Raw genomic sequence first — 16411 nt, 5'->3', positions numbered from 1 at the left:
ATCAGGCAAGTTTCGTCAGTCCCATTTTGGAATTGATTAAACATATATGTTTTGAGAAGTTGCTACTGATAAGTTTGTCTGCATGTACTATATTACCTTCATTACACAGTCTTGCTAGTATTGATGGCAGTGCTCCTGTTATGTGTGTTTTAATACGTCTGTAAAGGATGGCCATGAGTTTTATGTGGAAATATGCGTTAACAGTACCAGCTGTTAAACACAAGCTTTCATTTATTTCGGAGGAATAGCGTGGGTTTGTCACAGCTTATGGTCTCCATTTATTCAATTAACACATTTTTGCCAATGATTCTCTGCCATTGCTTATGTACCTGGCACTACTTCTCTATTCTACAAAAGTGCTTGTTTGTTAAATCATCATTTGCATTGCAAGTAAGCATAACCTTTCATTTTCTTTCAAATAGTTGGCTTTCCAAAAAAGTTATAAATACATGTTTCAGTTCTATTTCATGTCAGAGTAAGTGTCAGGGTACTTACCTATTATTGCAGTCAGATTTCAAACAGGAGAAACAGCTTAATGGCTTGGAAAAGAACCATTTCTCCTGTTTGAAATGTGATTGCGATAATACGCAAGTACCAAAAGTTGTTTGAAGTATCTATAAGGAACTCAATCTATATCCTGTTATTATTCAGCTTAAGTTCTTTCTGTATTCCTCCTCTTTACATGCTTCATGGGTCTATCCATCCTGCTTCTTTGAGGACGTGTTCGTAACTTCTATTATCAACATCATCACTTTGCAAGGTGTTAATGAGAAAGCAGTGAGTTAATCAGATTAGTTTTGTATCAAGAGCAAATAAGGTATCATTTCAGAATGTTCTGGCACATAGGTATTTTTTATTTTGCAATAAAACTGTATTAGTATTCAAAAATGTGAACATCAGTTAGACTTAGCAATCTTCATGTCCACGATAAATCAAACATTACTCAGGGGAAGAAGTCCCAGGGAGAAAATACCATCCATGCCTTGAAGCTTTGGAAAGTAATGATCTGGACTGCATTAATCAGCAACCCAGTTGTCGTTCCTGACATACATAAATTAAAAAAAGGTGTAAAAAAGTCAAGTGGAGATCTCATGCCTGATACTCATTGATTTCAGTGCACTTTAAAGATACTAAGCAAATACAGACAAATTCCACTCCCCAAGCTGTGCTGAAAACAGTAACAGAAAGAGGAAAACATAAAAAGAAAAAAAATTATAATATGCAAGTCAACATCTTTGAGACAAATGCAGTAGCAGCGATGCACAACTGATTATAAAGTTGGTAAAGTACACCTCATGCAAGTTGTGTATAATCTTCTTTCATATTCAAGTGATAAATAAATAAATAATTATGTTTTCTTAAGATTTTCTGCTTAGCATACCACAAGTGTGATCTTGTCAGATAAGAATAGCTAGAAAGACAGGTTGCTCTACATGTCAGAGATGGGACTATTTGTCAAGATTATATCTGTAGATGATCCTTGAGAGGCTTCGGCTTGGCAGTCTCTGACAGAGTAGGAATGCTTAGTGTTCTCATTATAGGTGACACTGTTACACTGTGAACTCACCTGGCCTGCTATGACACTTCAAATGCCTCATGTCATTTATCATCATCCTGACATGGATGAGGAAGCAGCTCACTTTCACTGATTTGTTATAATCTGGTAGCATCAGCCGACAGAAGTCAGCTATAAAGTAATGTGAAGAACAGTGAGGGTCATCATTGATATACTGAGAAGAATCAGGGCTACCATAGCGGGCAGCAAGTTTTCGAGAGGAGAGTAATGCTGGGGAGGAAAACAGTACAAAATGAGACTTCTTTACATGAAATAAAAGTGTGGTGGACTGTTTTTATTACTCTAAAGTGAAATAATACACAGCTTTCTGCACAAATTAAAACTTTGTGCAGTAGTATTCAAAATTAAAAGAATTGCTTAGTAGCAATAATCTATTCCTTGGTGACAATAATACTTGGTTTACCTGCACACAGCCATGGAGTATTGCTAAATTATGTGCAGTGTGTGTGTGTGTGTGTGTGTGTGTGTGTGTGTGTGTGTGCATATATATATATATATATATATATATATATATATATATATATATATACATACATATATATATATATATATATATATATATATATATATATATATATATATATATATACATAAAGTTTTATATATATATCTATATCTATATATATATATATATATATATATATATATATATATATATATATATATCTATATCTATATATATATATATATATATATATATATATATATATCAAAATGCATAATATTTTGGGTTTACTTTCTTTAAGTGCAATTCCGTTTAAATGAAAGTTACTTACCTGATCCCATTTCTCCGAAGCTGCATTTCACTGAATGCATGGAGTACCAAATTCCTTTTCCTGCTAAAGGAACCACTTGGCCACCATGGGAATAAACCTAAATGGAGCAAAAGTAAACCCACCAAAGTGGGGGCTTTGCCCTCACTCTCCCCATGTGGGAGGACACCTCCCCTACTTAAATATACCAACCCCAAGATTGCACTACACTGAAGAGAGGGCAAAGTTCACCACGGTGGCCAAGTGGTTCCTTTCACAGGGAAAGGAATTCGGCAGTCCATGTGTTCGTGTAATGTAACTTTGGAGAAATGGGATGGGGTAAGTAACTTTCGTTTAAACATAATTTCGTTGAAAGACAGTAGCCCCAATATTTTATATATGTATGTAGAAATGTGTGTACTTATATATATATATATATATATATATATATATATATATATATATATATATATATAAAACACTGCAAATTAATTACTAAAAGGGAATGCCACCTCATTTGTAAATATAACTAGAAATGTGGAAGTGAGAAAGGTATGAATAAGGAAAATTAAGAAGAAAAGGTCAAAGCAGATTAAAAAGCATTTACTGAAATGAAAACTAGCATGTCAGGTGTTTATTTATATAATCATAGCTACAACAGAATTCATTTTACAAATTTATCCTCATTCCACTGTAGCTTTGAGATAATAGAGCTTTACGTTTTTTTGTCTTTTTATTTGTTAACCAGATAACCCAAAGGAAAAAAAATCCTCTTTTCAAAGGTGACTGACATTGGTGCACTGTAAGCTTTAATGGCTTGATCAGAGTCACAGACTAGACAAATGGAAACAGGGGGAATCAAACCAAGAACTATAGTCTGGAACTCATTAGCAGCTCATAATTAAAATTTGTTTTTCTATACATTGAGAAAAAGACATTTTTGCCCTCTGAAAATGCTTTTGCTCACATGGACAGATATTGTAGCCTCCTGTGCACACATACGTGCACACATTTCAACATGTATACTTATTGAATACTTGTAGTTAGTCTGTGTGTGCCAGTAATGAACAGATCCTGCTAAGTAGCCCATCTTAGTATTAATCGTGTTGAAAAGCTGTTATTTCCTGAGACATTTGGTTATCCCTGCATCTGTGTCTTCATTGGAACATATTAATGCTGGACTGTGTTGATTTGTATTAAATTACTGCTATGCTACATGAATGCATGTGGTATGCATTTTTCTTTCACATTAGTTGTTGGTAATTTCCTGAGTGATATGTACATTCTGAAAATAAGCATAGTTCTCTCTAGTATATGTAAGCAGTTATTAACATCTAGATAAAGTAAAAGAATTATCACAACATCATAGTAATAATCTGAGCAACAATCTTATAATTGAAATGGGAGACAAACCAAAACCCAGCTATAATTGAGTAACTGTATAAACATACTTGGACAACATCATAGTAATAACCTGAGCAACAATCTTATAATTGAAATGGGAGTCAGACCAAAACCCAGCTATAATTGAGTAACTGTATAAACATACTTGGACAACATCATAGTAATAACCTGAGCAACAATCTTATAATTGAAATGGGAGTCAGACCAAAACCCAGCTATAATTGAGTAACTGTATAAACATACTTGGACATCCTGGGATCCTTTCAGATAGTTTCTCCTTGACTTGCTGCACATTCATTTTCTTAAATTCATGATCAGAATCTGCCACGTCCAACACAATTCTTTCCTGCCTTAGCCCAAGTACTATTAATTGGTACTTTTTTCCCATTCTAAGTCTTAAAATGTTGCAGCTTTAGACTTTTAGAATGTTATATGTCTGCTGTTTTCTGTCTCCAAATCCTTGCCATTAATAAGCCACATAATGCTAACATTTCATTTTCACTGTTTGTGTCATTTCATTTCTGAGTCATCAGTCACCTGACTTTCTTAAATTGTACAGCACCCTGACTGAAACAGGAAATTGTGAACAAAAAATTGCAAAGCACCATTTGCATTCTAAACAGAAGCTATATTTAGAGATACGGTAAACCTGCATAACAAAGAATGGAATTTCTTCAAATTAGCCTACAGCATTAAAATAATATAAAACAAAGCTATCAATCTGTTTTTGTAAATATGAGTACAAGGTGCAGAATGATTTGTTAAACTTTCCAGTAAATTCAGACAACTCACTCCATACAATATAACACAAATTAAACAACAGGCTGACATCCACCCCAACCCTGGCTGACATCCACCCCAACCCTGGCCCTCTCACCGACATCCCTCATTACCCAACCATTTCCCCACCCAGCCCTCCACCAATCTCTCTCCAACATAGTTCTAACCACGACCCCTTCCCCCACTTTTAAAGACCAACAACACAGACCTATTCTTTATAAACTTTAACCTCTGTAGTATCATAAATAAAATTACTGAAGTCCATGTAACCCTTAATTCCTACTTACCTGACATTGCAGCAATAACCAAAACCTGGCCAAAGCTCCACATCAAAGACAAGGAAATTATTACAAATGGATATAACATAATTAGATTAGACAGACAAAACAAAAGGGGCGGTGGTGTTGCTATTGTGTATAAAGACACACTCAAATTAGAACTAGTAAACTGTGCCCCTCCTAACCTACCTAACTCCGAAATCCTAACAACAAGCCTAGTAATAAACCATAACAAATCTATTATTGTCATAACTACCTACCTACCTCCCCCCTGGCAACAACCTACCCATAATTCAAAATCTTCTTGCCTAGGCATCAACTAATTTCAGCCAGGAAACCATTATCCTGGGTGATTTTAACCTGGCTTGACATTTCTGCAACACCGACAGCCACTCCAATTTTCTAAATCACTTAAATTTCTCCCAACGATATCATGTTCGACTCGGCTAGATAAACACTCTAAAAAGCAGTCCACACTAGATTGGATACTAACTAATAAACCCAATCTAGGTTATTTAGCAGGCTACCTTCTAAATTCCCTCAGTGATCACTCACCTACCTTCCTGTACAGAAAACGAGCTCAGACACAAACCAACAGAATACAGATAGGTTCAGTGCTAACTTTACCCCCCACCCCCTAAAGGGCCCATCTCTATACAGGAAGAATGCAAAGTTCCTGTAATCAGGGCTGCACAGGTAAAAACCACACTCTCCAAAGCCAAGAGCACAGCATCCGTGGGACCTGACAACATCCCAGGCTGCGTTCTACATGAACTACAGAATGAACTGGCACCCCACCTAAGCACCATGTTCAATCATAGCCTCACATCAGGCTTTGTCACCACTGAATGGCGCATAGCGATGGTTATCCCACTCCACAAAGGGGGAGCCACCACGGACCCCGGGAACTACCGCCCCATTAGCCTAATGAGCCTGGTCCGCAAGGCCATGGAACGTATCATTATGGAACTTATAAACAAAGACATTGATAATCTCCAAACTCTGGACCCCACCCAGTTCGGGTTTGTAAAAGGCAGATCATGTCTCATAAACCTGACTGACTTCTTTGAAGCAATCACCAAAGCCGTAGATGAGGGTAAGGTGGTTCACACAGCCTATCAAATCTCGCCAAGGCTTTTGACACCATCCCCCACTCTGGAATTATAGATAAACTCACTAAACTAGATATAAATCCCTATGTCACAAGATGGGTTGCCAAATGGCTCACTGACAGAACCCACACTGTGAAAGTAGCAGAGTCCAAATTCGACTTCAAACCAGTGACAAATGGAGTACCACAGGGTTTGGTCCTGGGTCCTCTCTGTTTGGTATCTACTTTTCTGAAGTATAGTCTAACACAGAAGGTCTTTGGCTAATGAAGTTCACAGATGACTGCAAACTAGGAGCCATAATTGAAACTCCTAACGATGTGGACATCCTACAAAAGGGCCTCACTGAGACAGATGCCTGGTGTCAAAGCCATGACCTCAAGCTCAATGCCAAAAAGTGCATTGTCATCCCCTTTGGTAAAAAGTCTGTACCTATGAGCTACCACATAGATGGTAGTCTACTTAACGCCAAAAGTTTGATAAGAGACCTTGGGACACAGGTGGACAGTAGTCTCGCCTTTGATAATCACATCACCACAGTAGTCAGGAAATCCTTCTGTGTGGCACACCTCATCACAAAAGGTTTCTCATCCAGGAAAAAAGAGGTCATTGTTCCCCTCTACTCGCCACTCATTGGACCCATTATAGAGTACAACACCACTTTTGGTATGTACCACACAAGACATCTACAACAACTGGAAGGGCTGCAGAAATACCTCACAAAGAGGATTACCGGCCTCAAACAAATGCTCTACGCAGATCGTCTCAAAAAACTCCAGATTTACTCCGTCACATATCGCCTACTCAGTGGCGATCTCTGCCTAACTTACAATGCTATGTCAAACCCAGAGGTATTGGACATGCTCCACTTAAAAAAATCCCAATCCCTCTGAGCTACATGCTCTAGGGACCTAAATCTTGTCACCACAATAAACAGAACATGCTGGAGGGATAGATTCCTGTCCCAGAGACTTCCCATACTCTGGAACAAACTACCTATCTATATCAAACAAAGCTCCTCATTAGCACTCTTCAAGAAAAGTCTTGATGATTGAATGGGAAATAGGAAATTCACCCCGGGGATCACCTCTGTGGCTCTGCTTGATAAGGGCACAGGAAAATAATTTTCTTGGGTGGTGAAAGCCAGGGTACCTTTTTGGCGAGGCTTGTATACGCCCTAAGGCCAATAGCCTAGTACCTATCTATGAACCTATGAACAAAAATTTATCAGGAACAAAAAAAACTTTCCCCCCTCACTTTCAACCATCTTCTTCAGCAAAGTAACTGGTCACCTCTTAGAAACTTTCCACTTGATCAGGCAGTCCTTTACTTCAACAATACCTTTCTTAAAATACTCACAATCTAGCACGCACAAGAAAAATAAGAGCAAATATTAGGCACATACCTTGGCTGTCTAAAGATACCCAAGCATTGCTGAAACAAAGATACAGGGCATGGTCCACTTACCACACTACCAAAAATAACATAGACCACACAACATATCAGCAGCTACGTAACCAGACTAAGAGACAGTAATTGACATCTGTCAGTCTGGAAAAGGTTACAAAGCCATTTCTAAAGCTTTGGGACTCCAGTAAACCATGGTGAGAGACATTATCCACAAATGGAAAAAACATGGAACAGTGGTGAACCTTCCCAGGAGTGGCTGGCCTACAACAATTACCCCAAGAACGCAGCGATGACTCATCCAAGAGGTCACAAATGAACCCAGAACAACATCTAAAGAACTACAGGCCTCACTTGTCTCAGTTAAGGTTAGTGTTCATGACTCAACCATAAGATAGAGACTGGGCAAAAATGTCATGCATGGCAGAGTTCCAAGGAGAAAACTACTGCTGACCAAAAAGAACATAAAGGCTCATTTCACTTTTGCCAAAAAACATCTTGATGATCCCCAAGACTTTTGGGAAAATATTTTGATGACTGACAAAACAAAAGCTGAAAAGTAACACAGCATTTCAGAAAAAGAACATTATGCCAATAGTTAAACATGGTGGTGGTAGTGTGATGGTCTGGGGCTGCTTTGCTGCTTCTGTACCTGGATGACTTGCTGTGATTGATGGAACCAAGCATTCTGCTCTCTACCAAAAAATCCTACAGGAGAATGTCTGGCCATCAGTTTATGACCTCATGCTGAAGCGCATTTGGGTTCTGCAGCAGGACAATGATCCAAAACAAACCAGCAAGTCCACCTCTGAATGGCTTAAAAAAAACAAAATGAAGGTTTTGGAGTGGCCAAGTCAAAGTCCGGACTTGAATCCAATTGAGATGCTGTGGCATGACCTTAAAAAGGCGGTTCATGCTCGGAAAGCCTACAATATGGCTGAGTTAAAACAATTCTGCAAAGAAGAGTAGGCCAAAATTCCTGAACAGCGATGTGAAAGACTCATTGCCAGTTATCGCAAATGCTTGATTGTAGTTGTTGCTGCTAAGGGTGGCACAACCAGTTATTAGGTTTAGGGGGCAATTACTGTTTCACATAGGGCCATGTAGGTTTGGATAGTTTTTTTTCCTTAATAAATAAAATCATCACTTAAAAACTGCATTTTGTATTCACTTGCACTATCTTTGTCTAATATTTACATTTGTTTGATAATCTGAAACATTTAAGTGTGACAAACATGCAAAAAAATAAGAAATCAGGAAGCACTGTATAAAACTGCATTGCAAAGAAGCTAAGATAGTGTAATGGCTAGAGTACCCGGCTCCACATGCAGGCATCACGGTTCAAGTCCCACACCTGTCCACAAGCAGTAAATAAATAACTTATTACAATCTCTGCCATGTTGTAACACTTATACATATTGATATAAAACATCCAAAATATAAACATATATCAAAATTTTAATAATTAAACTTGTTTTAACAACCTATGTTTCTAAAACAATTAATAATAAGACATTGCATTGCTTATACACAAATGTATATATATATATATGCATTTAGCTTTCCTTTTCAGAATACTGGTCACAGAAATGGTATCATTTATGCCTGGGCTAGCTTTGGCATTTAATCTCAATTGCCATTCTGTTTCCTTAACTTTAAGTCCAAATCTGGGTCGCCCCCTCTATTATTTATTAGCACTCTGTCAATAATAAAGAAAATGAACTTTTTGAAATCGACACATACGAGACTATGTGTGTATAAAGCGCTAGTTAGTTTTCTATTCCTGATGTCCCTATTATGTTCCATAATCCTGTTATGTAACTTCCTGACTGTCTTGCCTACATAAAATGCAGGACAAGGGATACAGATAGCAATGTAAACAACACATTTTGTGTTGCAGTTGCAATGACCAGGACACTGCAGGTTCCTGTCATATTAATCAATTTGGACATATGGTCCATCATTAATGAATCTGCAAGTTGAACAAAAGACACATTTGTACATTTTAGATGTAAAATTAATCTTAAGCATGTCTTTGTCCCTTTGGAAAATTTCTTTGATATTTTTACCCCTCCTATAAATAATTCTGGGTTCTGAACCCAATTTACTTTTAAACTCAAGGTCAAATAAACCACTCTAGATTTTTTTCATACTCCGTTTCAACTCAGGAGCCTCTTGATTAAATGGTACTACCATGAAATCATTCTTTAAAGTTTCAACTTAACTTGCGTTTGCATTACTCTGCCCTGCCTTCAGGATGGGAATAAACCTGGTGGTGTGGTTTCTGATTATCTCCTTCCTGATTGCCAACAGTATTAATGTAAAACGTTCTTCACCAAATTTCATATTGTCGCTGACTAATCTGGATAATCTAACCATTTGGCCCTTTACTACACTTCTACATTGATGCTTAGGATGGCAACTATCGTAGTGTAGCAGTGTGTTGGCATATGTCTTTTTTCTGAATATGTTGGAGGACAGTTCCCCAGTAATGATGTCTTTGGTTAACAAGATGTCTAAATAATCTATTTCATTAGCATTAATCCTGAAAGTAAATTTCAAGAACTGGGTAATGCTGTTAATAATTTCCAGAAATTTCAACACATCAGCCTGTGACCCACTCCAAACCATCCAGAAACCTGGAATAGGCAAGACTTTTTGCTATAAAAGGGGATGAGAAAATATTCCTCTTTTCCCATTCAGCCAGGAACAAATTTGCAAATGCTGGAGCACATTTTGCTCCCATGGCTACCCAGATTTTTGATGAAAATATTCCCACTCAAATACTAAGAAGTTATTCTTAAGCACTGCTTCTTGTAAATCTGATAGTAAATTGACTCTAGATTGATTAAAATGCCCACTTTGTATTAAGCCTTCTACAAAATATTCCAAGCCAATATCGTGGGGGATCACCGTGAATAAGTTCATAACATCGATGACCACAAATAAATCTTCTTTGTCTACCCATGTGGTTCTTAATAATTCAAGACGTGAATCTCTTAGGACGTGTTTGATGTCGCTGACTACTGTCTTGGAAAAATGATCTACCAAGGCTGTTAATGGCTCGATCTTTGAACTGTGTGCAGCTACAAATGGCATGAAAGGGGGGGTCATTGATGTTTTTGTGTATTTTAGGTATTCTGAGTATAACCGAATCCTTGGTGTTTCAACTCTTAGGAAATCATATTCATCAAGGGTGAGGGTATCCTGAGTCAGGGCAGCAAATAAAATATCAATTTTTGAATATGCCCTGTTTATCTCATTAAAAGAAATTATTTCATAATTGTTGTCATCAAGTAGAGAGTACATTTTACATACATAGTCAATTTGTTTCATGATGACCACCCCCACCCCCCCTGTCTGGCTTCATCACCCTATACGTCTTGTTTGTCGATAACTCTTTCAGGGCCAATTTCTCATAATTCGAAAGGTTTTGGCATCTGGAATTACTTGTTTTTAAAATTTCCCTAAAGTCGTTTTCTACAAGCATTTCGAACATATTGACCATTGGACTACAGGGTGGTAAAAAGGTGCTTTTGTATTTTAAAGTAAATGGTTCGGTGTGTGAACCTTGATTTTTGCACAAGAAAAATAACCTTAAATTTATCTGCCTTGTAAAAAGCCACAAGTCAATAAACAGTTTTGCTGTATCAGTCCTAAATCCTAGCACTAAACTAAGTGTAGTGTGTTCATTTTTTAAGACAAAATCACTAAGGTTATAAATAGTGCCAGAATTATAGTTCATAATAGCTGCCACTGGTTCTCTATCAGACAAATTATCACCTTTGTTAACATTCATTGTAACATTCACATCCTGAGTAAATTCAGACAGTTGTTTGTCTTTTGGCTTTTTCCTGGTTAAGGGTCGCCACAGCGGAACTCCGGTCCGCTAATAATTGACAGTAGATTTTTATGGTGCTGAGCTGCCAGCTCGATGCCCAACCTTCAACGAAGGCACGCCCATTCACGCATGTCTTTCGGAACGCCACTCAACCACGGGGAGGACATGCAGACTCCACATAGAAAGCACTCCTCGCACTCCAGCCGAGAATCGAATGGGAGAACCTCTTGCTTTGAGGCAGTACTGGGCTAAAATCAAAATCATAGGGAAATCTGAGCCTGATGTTACATAATCAACATTCATCATCTCCTCCCCCTCCCCCAGTTCTTCCCCCTTGTTGAATGACTCCTGAGTGCTCCTTGAAAAGAGCAACCACATTGTACTTGATGCTGTTGATCTATCAAATGTTCTGAATGTCTCAATGGGGGTTGATGTTCTAAAAAATACTTGTTGGCTTGTTCTTCCGTGTTTATATTATTGTTATAATTACCCCATTGTTAACATTGTTAACAGCAACACCATCAAAGTCATTCAAACTAACCTGAGGGGGATCAGGGTAAGCTCTTTTGTGGGAATAATCTTCCCTAGACCTGCCCAAGTTATTTTGTTTTCTTTTGCTATTGTTCTCAGCAAAATTCTTAATTTCTAAAAATATTTTGTCATACCTAGCTGACATTCGTTCAAACAATAGGTCACTCAAAGTGCTTTCATTCAACAATTTTATATCATTTTCAAGTTTTTAAAAATTATGTTAATTTTCTTTAATAATAATATGCATCACCTCAAGTCCTGTTCTGTCAAATAAGTCCAGTAACTCCTGATGCATAGGAGAACCCTTTTCTCTTCCTGCAGGGAATTTCCAGATGCAAAGACCTTTTGGTACTTGCTTTAGCTTTGTTGATTGTGTGAAAAATGCAGTATCCAGTTATAATGACTTGTATTTCCTTCCCAAATGCTCCAATCTAGTCAACTGAGTATTTAATGAACCAAAGTTACCATTCTGTCGTTCACTATGCAGTGTATAATCCAAAGATGGCTTATGGAACAAACTGTTAAGTCTATTGGTAGCAGGAAGTCCTAAATTTGTGCTGTTACTATTTTTGCTTGTAGAGCCCAGAATAGGTGTATGTAGTATAAAACTTTCTTCTTGACTAGCCGTCAAAGTTTGTTCAGACACTCTTTGTCTTCTCATTTCATTTAAACCAGCAGTTAAATCTCGAAACATATTGGTGGGGTCTGACTTCACTTTCTATTCTTTCCACAAATGGAACCAAAATAGATCCCACCAGCCAAGCCAAACTTCTAGGTTCCACAATCGATGATAATCTAAGGTCTGACACCCACATTTCCCTCACCAGCAAAAAAGTCCACTCCAAACTTGACACCCTTTACAGAATTAAACCTTACCTTACAGACTATGCCAGACTAGCCACTGCCCGTACACATCTACGCTCCACCCTCCTCTACGGCTCCCTACTATTTACAAACATTTGTTAATCTGACCTAAATAATCTGGAATTATGCTACAACAAAATCACCAAGTTTGCCACAGGCCACCCTTAGAGAATCCACCACTGCTCTATACTCTCCCAACTTAAATGGTTAGAACTACCTAACCTAACATTTAACCAACTGTCCATAGCCCACAATATAATTCACAAACCTAACAACTGCCCGGCACTCACCAATCTAGTCCAACCCAAGAGGAATCCTAGAGCTCTAAGAACCTCAAATAAGTTATTGTTAAACATTACCCAACCCCACAACACACAGTGCACCACCCTTTTTCCCCATACAACTGCCAAACTCTGGAATACTCTTCCTCACCCTATGGCTAAACCCCCCAGCATTCATAAGTTTAGAAACCTCCTTAAGGAACATCTCACAAAACACTGGCTCTGCTCTTGCCATACTCCTGGTTAAGCTACGTACTACTCCCTTACATTACCTTAAACTAGCTCATTCTCACGGCTACAACTAATAACTGCTGAAGGCTATCTTGATTCTACACTCCGTTTCAGTTAGCAATGCATACACATATACTGCTTTGTCTTTAACTGTTGTGTAGACTGCATTTCTGCCTCTTGCAATTACTGTATCACACTGTTCTCACTAACTCATGCAACCAGTTCTTATCACTAACTGTGCCATTTTTTGTTAAATTTGTTAATTTGTTAATTATTTGCTAATTATTGTTATATAACTAATTTCTTTACTGACTTGCTTTGTACATTGTTGATTAATATGTGTTCAGATTGATTGTTTAATGCTGTCTATTTGTATGTATGGAGTTTTCTCCCCGGGCCTCTGTTGAAAATGGCCTCATGCCCAGTCAGACATTACCCGGTAAACAAACAAAATAAATAAATAAATGTTCCTTTTTTATAGGTATATGGATACCATCTGAGATCACCGTCCTAGAATTTTCAGCATTTGGCACAGCAGCTGTTTACAGATGCAACATTCTCCAGTCAGATTTTTGCACCGCAGTTAAACTCTTACACTTCACCCTTTTGAACGCAGTGTGTATAGAGGACTGAGCCTGCTTGAACATTTAGTGGGTCATTCTGTAAAGCTTGTATATGATACAGAAGTTTGCTCAGCCCTAATTTAATTTTGACTGTGTATCCTGCTTTGACAGTCTAGTAGTCTTAAGTTAAATAAACAGTACAGCAGGGCAAACACTGAGAGGTACAGACTGACATTTGCTTTGAGTCTGTCAAGCTGCTATCAAGGATGTGAATTGTCACACAGGAGATTATCACACAGGTGGGGCAGATTTTCCCATTAGTCCACTTGTTGCCTTACTTCATACAAAGCTGTAATGGTGACATTTTCCAGGTTTTGACCCAAGCCATGCATTGTATTGATTTGCAATATGTTTTTAGAGAGCAGTGTAGAGCTTGTACTGTCTTTGTATTTTACTGGTGAAAATATCAGTTTTGCTACTGTTTTATTTTTTATTCTTACAGTTCTATTTGTCACTTAGATTTTTTTCAGTGGATCCCCGGGAACTCAAGGATTTTGGATATGACTCGGAACTAAAAGAGAATGAACACTAGTCTCTATCTTTAAAGTCTGACATTTTAGCCACTTTAATGTTACTAAGATGAAATATTTTATGGAACCTAACTTTGCATTTGAATTTTGTTTACTGTGAGATAAGCTAAGCATGGGCAAGATGATTCCCTTCATTCCTTTCTGTCATGTCACAGCAAACTGTTCCCCATATCAAAATAATATCTACTTTTACTTTCCTAGAAATGCTGTAGTTTCACACGTCAGACAAAAAACGCAATGTCTGCTCACACTTACTTTCCTGTGCTTCACTGTTTGCACATAGGTACAATAAGATCCAGTTATAATCTAGTATACCATTGTATTGCTTGCCTTTATAGAGCCACAGAACTAAAAAGAGCAACCATTTATTGTCCTCTGTAACATAATATCACCCTCAAGTAACAGTAGTTTTATTTGTGCACCCTGATTATTGAATTACAATTATCCTTCATAGTTTAGTAGTATTTTCAACCCCTCTCTTATATCAACCACTGCTGCTCCTGCATTCAGGCACTCTGCCATAATCCCTTTCCTCAAGGTCACTTAAGTTAAGGTCCTGAAAGATTGTAGATCTATTACTTACCTCTGTCCTATCACAAAACTATTTGAAAAAGTATTCCACAAGCAATTGCTAAACTGCATTAATCACTATGACCTCCTGTATGATGCACAGCATAGCTTTCATAATGGTTTTAGTACACTGACTGCCTTTATAATGGTGACAAATACCATTTACCGTGACATGAATGAAGTGCAAAGTACAGCTGAGCTGTTATTAATACGACTAGAGCATTTGAAATGTTTAACCATTTGTCAATATAATAAAATTCACTGCTTTCAGAGCTCTCTGAAAGACAGAACATTCCAACTTTACTCTAATAACTCCATCTCCATGATTAGTACAGGCATATGCAAAGATCTGTACACAGATGTCAACATTCTACTGCGTGTGCACAGTGTCCATGATTAGTACAGGCATATGCAAGGATCTGTGCACAGATGTTAACATTCTACTGCGCATGTACTGTGTCCATGATTAGTATAGGCATATGCAAGGATCTGTACACACATGTCAATATTCTACTGTGCATGCACCGTGTCTGTGATTAGCACAGGCATATGCAAGGATCTGTACACAGATGTCAACAATCTACTGTGCATGCACCGTGTCCATAATTAGTATAGGCATATGCAAGGATCTGTACACAGATGTCAACATTCTACTGCGCATGCACCTTGGAGTGTGCAAAACGTAAAGTACAAAAAATATAAGAACATTGCTTTTTTTTCCAGAGGGGAGGTTAAGCCCCCCCTGCATGCCCAGCTCACCTGCTGACCATTTGTTTAGTCAATCAAATTATATCGACTAAACAGATATTCACTAGTGATACTTTTGACAAAATTCAGTGCTCCCATATATACACATCTGTCCATCTAAATATAATAAAACACCTTACTGTTGACACTTGTGATGACAGACTTTGGTCAACAGAACAGACAGCTGACAGGTGTTTGTGGTCAACAATCCCAAGGACAGTGGGATATGCCATTACCTTGGAAATCAGTTAATCTCAGAATTAGTACACATCAATGTCTATTTTTGCACCTTGCAAACATTTTTAACACAACACATTCAAAAACCTCAAAAAAAGTAGATAACTTTGGTTATCTGGAAGTATGGTGATAAAGCCACATAGATCATTTACCATGCTCTCTATTGCCTTCTCTATGAATTTCTCAGAAATACTATTGTGATATATTATGTCCCAGAGCTCAATTTCAACATAAAACGACTTGGGATAATGTGATGCTGTTATTCTTATAAACAATAATCAGACCCTCCAGGGTGGGAGGTTGGCATAATGGTCAAGGTGTTTACCTTGCAAGCGTAAGGTGCAGGGTTTGATTCTCACATGGGGTAACTGGCTAGGCTGAAAATGGCCCACAATGGCAGTTAGCCTAGTACTAATCTATGAACCGAAGTTCCTCACAACCTTACTGTTTTGTTTTACACTTGTCAAATCTATATAAGGTAGCAGATGAGCAGTTTCAATTTGGATCAGGATGCAGTAAAACTGACCCAGTATCGGCAGTGAAACAGTCTGTAGAGTTGAAGTTGAAAATGAAAAAAGCAGTCCAACTGGGTATTCCTAGACTTGGAGGAGACATATGACATGGTACCAAGAGAACTAACTTGGGCAATC

At 37.8% G+C, this 16411-nt stretch overlaps 1 protein-coding gene across 1 annotated transcript in view; it reads right to left on the bottom strand.

Annotated features, from left to right (window-relative positions):
- Positions 1–4239, bottom strand: part of LOC122798896 (polyubiquitin-like) — a 25818-nt gene extending 21579 nt beyond the window's left edge. Inside the window, exon 1 of the mRNA XM_044067998.1 lies at positions 3976–4239. Within this exon, the coding sequence (XP_043923933.1) occupies positions 3976–4120 (145 nt within the window). The 5' untranslated portion in view covers positions 4121–4239. The remainder of the gene's footprint in view (positions 1–3975) is intronic.
- Between the last annotated feature and the right edge of the window lie 12172 nt (positions 4240–16411).

The sequence above is a fragment of the Protopterus annectens genome, chromosome 3.part1, assembly GCF_019279795.1.
Source record: "Protopterus annectens isolate FY-2018-M chromosome 3.part1, PAN1.0, whole genome shotgun sequence".
Taxonomy (NCBI): domain Eukaryota; kingdom Metazoa; phylum Chordata; order Ceratodontiformes; family Protopteridae; genus Protopterus; species Protopterus annectens.
This window is presented reverse-complemented; position numbering and strand designations above follow the sequence as displayed.